The 11,487-nt window shown below is 37.2% G+C and overlaps 1 protein-coding gene across 1 annotated transcript in view; it reads right to left on the reverse strand.

Moving 5' to 3' along the window:
* The window catches only part of vps35 (VPS35 retromer complex component), a 47,172-nt gene extending 37,062 nt beyond the window's left edge, over positions 1-10,110 (reverse strand). The window contains exons 1-4 of the mRNA XM_044144157.1: positions 9,986-10,110; positions 6,014-6,112; positions 3,115-3,211; positions 2,115-2,238 (exon numbers count right to left, since the gene is read on the reverse strand). Coding sequence (XP_044000092.1) covers positions 2,115-2,238; positions 3,115-3,211; positions 6,014-6,112; positions 9,986-10,033 — 368 coding nt within the window. The 5' untranslated portion in view covers positions 10,034-10,110. The remainder of the gene's footprint in view (positions 1-2,114; positions 2,239-3,114; positions 3,212-6,013; positions 6,113-9,985) is intronic.
* Positions 10,111-11,487: the final 1,377 nt, after the last annotated feature.

The raw sequence follows: 11,487 nt of genomic DNA on the forward strand, positions 1-11,487 counted from the left end.
AAATCAACAGAAGTTACCATTTTTATCTACCATTTTATCTCTTTCTGAGGTGCATAATATCTACTCCAGAACTGATTATTTTTTAATTGACCAGATTATCAATTCATATGTAGTTTCTTGTGATGATACCAGAGTATGCGCCATTAGTATTAGATATTTAGTTGACTTCCCACAAACGTATCCAACCTCTATGGCGGTTTAATTCTCTTGTATTGGCAGATGAAGAATTTTGCAACTTTATTTCTAATGCAATTGATAAGTTTCTGGTGTTTAATAAGAATGACTGTACTTCTCATTCTTTGTTATGGCAGCAACTAAAGTCCTTTCCCAGAGGACAAATAATTTCCAACACATCTCTTTCTAATAAAAGACACAACTCAAGACAAACTGTAGGATTAATGTTGCAAAGTTGAATATCTTACTTAAATTTCTTTCTTTCAGCCTATTCCTCTTTATCTGCTAAAAAAATTCCTTGATTCTGTGGACAGATTAATTTGGGTCTTCATTTGAAAATAGAAACCTACTCGAGTTTGTAAAATATGCAAAGATGAAAACTCAGCGGTCGACTTGCATTGCCTGATTTTCAATTGGGCTGCTCACATACAAAAAACTGATTAAAATTGTCCAGTTTTTTGCAAATTGGACCCATTTTCTTGTACTGGATTTCATTATATGGTCTAATTTTTTCTTCATTACCTATAAATCCTTCTTTATTCAGTAATAATCAAGTTCTTAATACACTGAAGATCTGGTTTCAATTTAGATGGCGTTTTAAGTTTGTTGCTGCCTTTTCTTTGTGCCCCTTGACTAACAATCACTTGTTTCCTCCATCTCTTTCGGATCCATCATTTTCAGTTTGGTATGATGCAATAATTATGTACTAATAAACACAAAAGCTATACATATCAGGGGTATTTTATAGTTTTGCTAATTTGTCTTACAAATATAATTTACCTGGTACACATTTGTTTCATCAATTAAAAATGTGGAATTTTGCCTCTAAATGTTTTCCAAATTTTCCTTCTGTATTCCCAGAACAGTCCTGGCAAAAAAATTATTGCATATAATCCACTTCGGAAAGGACTGATTTCAAAGATTTATAATTTTAACTCCAGAGGTTGATTCTAGTGTCAAAAATAAAAATGCATGATAAAAAAAGAGTCCTGGGATGATGCTATCGACAGAATTCAGTCTTCTTCCTCTTGTGCTCGTCTTAGTCTGATTCAATTTAAAGTTGTACATAGGGTTCATTTCTCAACTGCTAGTGTTTCTGAGATTTACCCAAATGCTGTGGATATGTGTGATAAATGCAAAGGCTCTCCAAGTCATCTTGGCCACATGTTCTTTTTCTGTCCTACATTTTATCAGCTTTGGTCTAGTTACTTCTCCATTTCTTATAATCTCACAGTAAATTTGCGGGTCGTGCCCATTTGCTGCTATATTTGGTATCCTGTAGTCTTCATTAGTACTAAATTCTGCTCAAAAGGACATTGTTTTTATATCTTTAATTGCTAGATGTTCTTTATTGTTACACTGGAAGTCTGATAAATGTCCCACAATATCGCTGTGGGTAAAAGACAAGTTTTTTTTTAAAGCCTGAAAAAATTAAATACGCTTTACAAAGATCTACAGAAAGATCTTACCAAAAAATGGAAATGTTTTCTTTCCTATTTTACAGACTTGGAACTTTTGCCCAACTGATGCTACTTGTCATTCTTTTCCTATTCTTATAAATATGGGTATGCATGTCTGAGTTTTTGGGGGGTTTAAAAGGTTGACTTTGGGGAGCTGAAATGGGAAGGGGGGCTTGTTTTCTATTTTTATTTATTTTTTATTCCTTTAGTTGGAAAAACAAAAAAACGGGCTGAAACTGGTGCATTATGTCTTTTGTAATTCACTATTTTGTCAGCATTATATTAAATGGCTTTATTATACATCTAAATAGTTTTAGATGTATAATAAGTTTTTTACAGTGTAATTTATTTTGTTTGATTAGCTCTAATAAAGGCATTTGACACAAAAAATAGTTTGCTTAATGCATCATTTTTGATTGACCCAGAAGCACTGCAAAAACACAGAGTAAAAACAACACACTTTTTGAGATTATTACTCACAGCCTGGGTATGATGTTCCCAGCATACTGGACCAGCTCATAAAGATCTGCCACCTTGCGTCCCTTGGCAAACTCATCGGTCAAATAAACCTCGAGATAGTGCAGTTCATCAGAAATGGCCATGTCTGAAACACTGTCAGGAACTAAAGCAAAATCAGTCTTTTCATATCAACACAATATCTAGCCAATAGATTTATGTCAACATAAGTTTGCAGTACCAGAACTTTTTTCACCTACAAAATATACTTTCATCATTTATAATTTAATTAGGAAAGGTCTGATATTGCCATCCTCCATTATGTAGCACTTCGTTTGATCAGAATGCATTCTCGTATAAAAGTGCAATATTATGGAATTTATTGCCCTCAGACTAATGTCAAAACTGATTTCAAAAGGTTCATTCATATGACCAAATCTTGGCTAAAAGAAAACCAAAAATGTGTTCATTTGTAATATGCTTCAATGAGGGAAAAAGTAAATGTGGAACTGTATGGAAAAGTGAATTAGTATTACATCATTTAGAACATAAATGCAGCTTAGTGTATATGTGGTTATGCGAGGGTCTGAGGATGGGGAGGAGGGAATGAAATGTGAGGAAGTATGCATGATCATTTAGGAAAATAAATGCATGCAATATTATACTGTTATATACATTTATATAATCCTATTTTATAGAATTGCCCAACCAACTATTGAAGTTGCAAATTATCTGTAGCTCTATACTATTGTTGCAGATCATCAGTAACAAACTTTCATCTGTTATGTTTATATGCACTGTCCTTGTTAAATAGATGAATATATAAAGATCTGATGGTTATAGAATGTTTCTACAGAAGCCAGATGGGACCCAGAAATATGCACGTGTACTTAAATTTGGAGAACAAAATGAGAAAAATCAATGCCCATCTCTGAAAACTCTATGTTGTGCAGTACTTCAACTGTTTTTCCAATGACACATGAGTCTAGCAAAAGACCAACATACAAACAAATGTAAAGGATACATAACTCATAGTAGCTTTTTGGAGAGAGCATGGATGTTCTCAGTTCACCTAGCATGTTGGAGGCATGCTTCAAAGCATCCATCAGTTTGTTCTTATCCTGCAGAACACAAAACAAAGTCCATCTTTGAATGCATTATAAAACTGAAAATAGCACACATAATTCAGGCCCTGTCATATTGCAAAAAAAGGTGCAATGATTATTTGAAAATGTGTATTTTAACTTAAAGATTCTGATTGAAAAACCGGCAGCCTCAATAAACTAATCAGGAAACTGGAATTAATAATCAGCAAACTTGATAAAATGATTCGCAAACAAATTTAGAAAATCTGTTTTGTTATTAAAGTTTTTATTATTTTAGAACGCACATGTAAATGGTAAAATGGTAAATGGACTGAACTTATATAGCGCTTTTCCAGTCATTTTGACCGCTCAAAGCGCTTTACACTAGAGTCACATTCACCCATTCGCACTCACAAACACACACCCATTCATACACCGATACACAGATCGGTAGGCAATTTGGGGTTAAGTGCCTTGCCCAGAGGCACATCGACATGTGGCAGGAGGAAGCTGGAATCGAACCTTCAACCTTCCGATTGCAAGACGATTACTCTACCATAGAGCCACAGTCGCCCGCATGTATAAAAGTTAATGTTTACAACCTCTCCCAACCCCCCCCCAAAAGAATGAATGAATAAAAAACACAAATAGAACAGAGAAAAACAAAACCACCAGGTCAGCGCATACCTAATCAATAAAAGTTTCACAAAAAAAATTGGCATATACAAATATCCTCGATTTTAGCAGAAACAACCACAGTAAACAGAAATAATCACTCGTCAGTACTTTCAAAAACAGCAGTTTATCACATGAATTTACTTGTCCCAGTATTGCAGAAAAGAAAACCGTACCAGGAATTCGTGACGTTTTCTGTCATTATTTGACTTGGCCAGCATTTGTTCACATGACACTATTTCCAACATCAACTCCAACCAGTTTTTAATATTTGGAACAGTTGAAGATTTCCATAGTCTGAGAATTATTCTGGCAGCCGTGACCGTCCCCCCCTGCACCGCGGTGCTTTGGTGTTTTGACATATTAGGCATCACTGTTTGATCTCCCAAAAAGCAGTCTTGGTGACATGGGTATCCCCACACCTATCCACTTTCCAATGTGTTTTAATACTTCTTTCCAGAATGGGGAGATACATTTACACTCCCATATCGCATGTATAAAAGTTCCTGGTTCCGTTTTGTATTTCCAGCATAAGTTATTGGCGATCAGGCCCATTCTATGGAGCCTGGATGGGATCTGAACTCGAGTGGCGTTCTGTTGTTGGACTTCTGTGCTCGTCATGGATTGTCCATAACGAACACCATGTTCAAGCATAAGGGTGTCCATATGTGCACTTGGCACCAGGACACACTAGGCCGCAGTTCGATGATCAATTTTGTCATCGTTTCATCGCATTTGCGGCTGTATGTCTTGGACACTCAGGTGAGGAGAGGTGCGGAGCTGTCCACTGACCACTACCTGGGGGTGAGTTGGCTCTACAGGTGGGGGAGGATGCTGGTCAGACCTGGCAGGCCCAAACGTGTTGTGAGGGTCTGCTGGGAACATCTGGCGGAATCTCCTGTGAAGCGGAGCTTTAACTCCCATGTCAGGCAGAACTTCGAACATGTCCCGGGGGAGGTGGGGGACACGGAGTCTGAGTGGACCATGTTCCATGCCTCCATTGTCGAGGCAGCCTATCGGAGCTGTGGCCGCAAGGTTGTCGGTGCCTGTCATGGCAGCAACCCTCGAACACGTTGGCAAACACCTTCGGTGAGGGATACCGTCAGGCTGAAGAAGGAGTCCTATCGGGCCTTTTTGGCCTGTGAGACTCCAGAAGCAGCTGATGGGTACCGGCGGGCAAAGCGGCATGCGGCCCAGGTGGTGGCTGAGGCAAAAACTCGGGCGTGGGAGGAGTTTGGAGAGGCCATGGAGAAAGACTTCCACACGGCTTCGAAGCGATTCTGGTCCACTGTCCGGCGTCTCAGAAGGGGGAAGCAGTGCAGCACCAACACTGTCTATAGTGGGGAACCCGGTGAGCTTCTGAATACTCACCAAACTCTCGTTTGGTGAGTATTCACTCCGGCATGTCCCAAATCCAAGCCGGAATTTGGAACAGACAAATTTCCGTCCCAAATTTTTGATTTCGGATTGAAAAGAATATAGAAAAAGAAGAATTCATTCAGATAAAATAGGCATTCTCAGCATTTCACTGCTTGGGCCTCAATAAGCTTTTAAAAAAATGGTGGATTCACATAACTGATTAGCCGGAAGTCATGACTTGTTTAGCAGTTCTAAACAAGTCATGACTATGACATCTTCATAGACAAGAAGATGTCATAGGCAATAGAGAAAAATTAAGAGACTGAAAAATATAAACCAAAAAATATATAAAGATATCTATGCAGTCCCAGCAGAGAATAAACATAATTTTGGACAAAACGTGCTTTTAAGGGATAAAAGAAAGTGGATTTTGCAAGCTATGGCACCATTAAGTTTTTTGAGAAAAGAAAAAAAGATCAACGTTATATAATTAAAGCTTTTCAAGAGAAACTGGCGTCATCTTAAGTCAATACTGGCAGGTCAAATCTTTACAAAATCAGAATAGATAGAAAAAGAGAAAACAAATCACATAACTTGAAATCATCATGCCTAAATTGGGTTTCCAAATACATTTATAGCTGTTTTTTGTGAATATTTATTTTAAAGTGTTTTTGTTTTTAAGAAAAAAAACAAAAACAATGTTGTTTTGCATTCCTTTCAGATATTTTGTATAGAAAAATAAACATGACTGAAGTTGTGAAAATGGTATTGAAAGCAGAGAGAACAAAATGAATATCAGCCTACCAAGCATCGTTTCATCTGGAATGACTGGACCTTGACAGCCTGAACAGCTTCATCCAGAAGCTTCTCTTGTTCATCCTGAGCTGACTGCTGCGTGGTTGGCTGAAAAATACCACAACAAGTTATTATTCGCATTTCCTCTACAAAAGTCTTTCCATGTTGCCCCACACAACATGCCGACCTGGGCGATTGCCCATGTCGCTGTTATGGATTCACTGGTGGGGAGACCAACTTGTGGTGGGAGCTGTGAGAGGCAGAGGTTTCTGTGGAGATGGTTGTTTTAGGGTCACTTAAAAAAAACAGAACCAGGAAATAAACAATGTGATAAGCTGAAATAACTCCAAATCTTTGCAAAATACTATCTGATACCCATTAAGATCTCAAGAGTAACTTACTAAAGAGACTTTTATTGGGCTAATGCTGTGTGGCTTTTTTTTTTTTTTTTTCAGTCTCAAGGTTTCCCCCACTGCATTAGAAGCCTGGCGGCCCACCATGCTTTACTAACCCCTGCGCCAGGGCAAGCATTTTTTTATTTGTTTTTGTTAGAAAAATGAATAATGCAAAAGACAATATATAAAAAATAAATAGTTTTTTTAAGTTAATGCCATATTGCAAGCGTGTGTTGATCTGATTGTTTCACTGGGTGAGAAAATTTATTCCTAAAGGTTTATAGTTTATGCATTTAAAGCCGGGATAGCAGACCAATCACACAGCTGGCGCCTCTGTGCACTGAAGCCCATTTCACTAGCGATGTTTTTACTTTTCCTGTCAACTCAATATCTTTTAATACAAAAACACTTTGGACCACCTCAGCACCCCGAACTTAGCAACTTTTCTGGGGGAAACCATCTAATTGTTTCTGCTTTTTCAACAGGTCAGACATTGCAGCAGACACAGAGAATGGAATAATCTGTCATCATATCTCAAAATATTCACATATTTACGTCTGTAGGAGTACTTTGCAACAAAAGTTAATTTACTTTACACATATGCGAACTAAAACCTGTTCAAGATGTTAACCCATGGCTTACTAAGATTCCTTGACGTTGTATGACTAATATAGACCCATAGACTTTCATCAAGTTAATATTTATTATTCCAACAGTGACTTTAGTAATGTGTTTGGTAAAGTTGTCCCTTAGTTCTCAAATAATTAGCAATAGGCGATAAATATTTTTTAAACCATTTACTGAGAAGTATTCACAACAAATGTATTAGAAATATTTTGAATAAGGCAAATATTAATATGCAGACAGAAAGCATTAAACATTTTAAAAGTACTGCAGCTATATTCTGCTTGAAATAAATCTCCTGTACTCTCCAAAGGGATCTAGAAATCTGTCCTGGATTGTCCAAACACTCCAGTTTGGGATGACCGCTCTGTGATCAGGACCCAGAGTCCCATAGTGCCAAGGCATAAATTGTCTGTATGCAGCCTGTTCTTCACCTACATCTGGAAATTCAACAGCAGCACACGTCATTCCAGATGCTCCTGCCCAGACGCAGGACTTATGCTTTAAGAGTGTAAGGCTCCATGTGTGGTAAGGCTGAAATACAACAAGGTGTCTGTTACATGCTGCACTTTCTCTCCACCACATAAGGAATCATCTCTCTGCTGCTCTAGTAGATGCTCCAGGATGGTTTGCTGGAGACAGGAGGTGATGTTGGAGAAGCAGCACAATGGCTGAGTAACTCAAGGCCCGGATCCCGATCCACACATTGCTATGTCAGCTGTAAATTCAATTGTTGAATGTGCTCCTAGTGACAGATAAATATAATGTTTATGTGGCTAACATTATGCCACATAAAATAAAATGTAAATATAATTTATGATGTGCAAAGGAAAAAAATGAAACACAGCTATATTACACGTTCAAAAGCCGCAACCTCAGATCTTAAATTCCCAACAAGCCACGTCCTCTACAGAGATGGTAACGAGTTGGACTGACTCCAGCGACCTCTGACCTGTCTGCCTGATGCTCCATGGAATTGGCGTCTTCTTCTCCCTATCCGTCACTGTTAATGCAAATCCTTAATCAGAGCCCTGAATTCCAAATGTCAAAACTCTAGTTGCATAACATAGATGAAATGTCATATAGTACAAAGCAAAAAATATAAATCGCTAACTCACCGACTTGACATATTACCTAGATAGTTAGCAATCTAACATTAAGTAATTACACACATATCTGGTTTTATGTTAGCTTACTAGCTAGCTATAGCTGACACAAAAAGTGCAACGATAAAATATTAACAGACTATTTTTAAGTGTAAAGCATATGTTAATACCTACTGTTGCCATAGCAGCAGCCATGGAGACTTGTTTACTAGCCTGCGCAAGTCTTCTTTGTGCGGGAGGGAATGTGGAGGGAGGACTGCGTGACACAGTCGAGAGCAAGGGGGCAAGGCTTGCTCAAATTTTCAGTCTAAGTCCACAGTTTCAAAAAAGTTACATACTGCAGCTTTAAAACTCAGACTAGGAGTAGAAAAATGTAATCTGCAAAGAATGTGGAAGAGAGGAAATACACACATTTTGTTTCACCACCTTAAAACGAAGCATGTGCTTGAATACCAGCAATGCAGATAAGTACAAGTTTCAGTCACAACACTGGGAAGAAAAAGCAGGATTTGACCCAGTTATCCACTACATTAAGTTTATTGTATGCGCATGTGTGTGTGTATATATATATACACACACACACACACACACACACACACACACAGATAGATATATAGATAATGTATTTAATCAAGTAGTCATCATTAAGAGTATGTTTTTGCCCATCATCACCAGGTCTCCCTTATAATAAGATTTTTTTAAGGGAGGCCCAGCAGTGATAGGCAGCAACATAACTGCTTCAGACATCATATACCCACAAAAACAAGTATTAAGTGAGTTTTTATAGATTATATACATTCCACTCAATTTGTATGAGTTTTGGTTTCTATTCTAAGTTTTCTACAAATTATATATTGGTATATATCGTTATATTCTATATTCACCAATCACAATATGCATTGTGATATGAATTTAATGCCATATCGCACATCCATACTGTCAACTTAGGTTTAGATTGCAGCTATTCATGAGATTAAATTGATTCATTCTGGTGAACCTGAATGTGAATGGAATTGAGTTGCTCATTTATCTTGTTATGCTCAAATGCGGTGTTTTCGAAGCAGATTGAGCTGTAGAAAGAATAGTTTTTAAACATAAATTCATAAATATATATATATATATATATATATATATATATATATATATATATATATATATATATATATATATATATATATATATATATATATATATATGTGTGTGTTTTTTTGCGAAAGAGTTGTTACACTGGTAGCATTTTTTAACAGGAATTAACGCAACGTACTACAATTTAGAACATCTGCGGTGCGCTTAAGTTTCAACCAGACAAATTCGCAACCAATTAATCCGTAACACCGGCAGATTTTAAATATAGAAAAATAATGTACAGGCAGAAATGTGTAGCCATGCGTTATGCCCACATAAATTTCAATTAGAAATTAGATAGGAACACAGACAGATTGTCCAAGATGAGGAAACCAACTCACTTCACAAGAGTTTATAAGAACAAGATCCAGCAGAGCTGTGGCTTCAGCTAATATATGCTAACGTTAGGTTTGACAAACTCAGCTTTTATCTTCCAGAAAAACACTGGCCGAACAAACTAAATATAAAAACACTATATCACTACAACATGGACTAAATAAATCTGCAAACATTGAAACGGGAAGTTTTAATGAGTTTATCAGCAGAGGTTAGCTCAGCTAGCTGATGTGTGCGCAGCATTAGGCCAAAAGATCGAATAAAAGAATCCGAAGTAGAGATCACCCAAAGGACCATCAACATCTGCTGATTTCTTCATCATTGTTTAAAACATGTCACCAAGCCAATGGTAATGTTAAATATAGGCCAATACTTTGAATTTAGATAGTACTTACCATGATTACTGGACGTTTTTCAGTACAAGCAGAGAGGTGACCTGTCATGTGATTCGCAATGACGTCTCACCAGTGAAGGGTGGTGCTTCTTCTTCTTCTTCTTCTTCTTCTTCTTCTTCTTCTTTAGATTTTAACGGCATCTTGCATCCATTATTGTTGCACTACTGCCATCTGTTGGATCCTAATATCTATACCTCAAATTCTCATATTTATTACCCAGTATTGCCCAATATTGCCCAGTATTTTTTTAAAAACAAAAAATCTCCTTTTCCCCCCTCAATACTATTTAATCAACCACATTCTCAAATTTTAATTCCCTATTAAAACCTAATTCCATGTTTAGCAATCTTCTTGGATTTACATACTTCCTACAACTAATAAAACATGTTCCATTGTTTCTACAGTATCACACCAACTCCATAAACCAGTAAGATGTTTCCACGTCTTAAAGAGTTCCATTTAAAAAAGCTGTGACCAGTTTGTATTCTATTTATAACTAACTCCTCCCTCCTGTTTATTCCTCTAGTCCTACTACATCAACTGTATTTTGTTTCCTATATAAATGCATTCCATTTATTTGATTATCCCACCTTATATTCCATATTTTCTTACTTTCTCTCCAAACTATACTTTTGCCTTCAGATTTAGATAACTTAACAGGCATATCAATATCTTATTTTTTTAATAGCCTCTTTAGCCAAGCTATCTGCTTTTTCATTACCCAAAATACCCACGTGAGCAGGAGTTAGAAATAATATTCAATTTTTATTTTGTTCACATGTTCTATGATGAATTGCCATAATCTAATATAACATATTTTGATGATTATTTGTACTTCCCTTTTCAATACACAACAATGCAGATAATGAATCACTACAAACTATTTTATTTATATTAGTATCCTCCACTCATTCTAAAGCTAATACACTAAACAAAAATATAAACGCAACACTTTTGTTTTTGCTCCCATTTTCCATGAGATGGACTCAGAGATCTAAAATTCATTCCAGATAAACAATATTACCATTTCTTTCAAATGTTGTCCACAAATCTGTCTAAATGTTTGATATTGAGCACTTCTGCTTTGCTGAGATAATCCATCCCTCCTCATAGGTGTGCCACATCAAGATGCTGATCTGACATCATGATTAGTGTACAGGGGTACCTTATACCGCCCACAATAAAAGGCCACTCTGAAATGCGCAGTTTTGTCTCACAGCAAAATGCCACAGATGTCGCAAGCATTGAGGGAGCGTGCAATTGGCATGCTGACAGCAGGAATGTCAACCAGATCTGTTGCTCGTGCATTGAATGTCCATTTCTCCACCATAAGCCGTCTTCAAAGGTGTTTCAGAGAATATGGCAGTACATCCAACCAGCCTCACAACTGCAGACCAGGTGTAACCACACCAGCCCAGGACCTTCACATCCTGCAGGTTCACCTCCCAAGATCGTCTGAGACCAGCCAGTCAGACAGCTGCTGAAACAATTGGTTTGCATAA

The sequence above is a fragment of the Gambusia affinis genome, linkage group LG02, assembly GCF_019740435.1.
Source record: "Gambusia affinis linkage group LG02, SWU_Gaff_1.0, whole genome shotgun sequence".
NCBI classification, from domain to species: Eukaryota; Metazoa; Chordata; class Actinopteri; order Cyprinodontiformes; family Poeciliidae; genus Gambusia; species Gambusia affinis.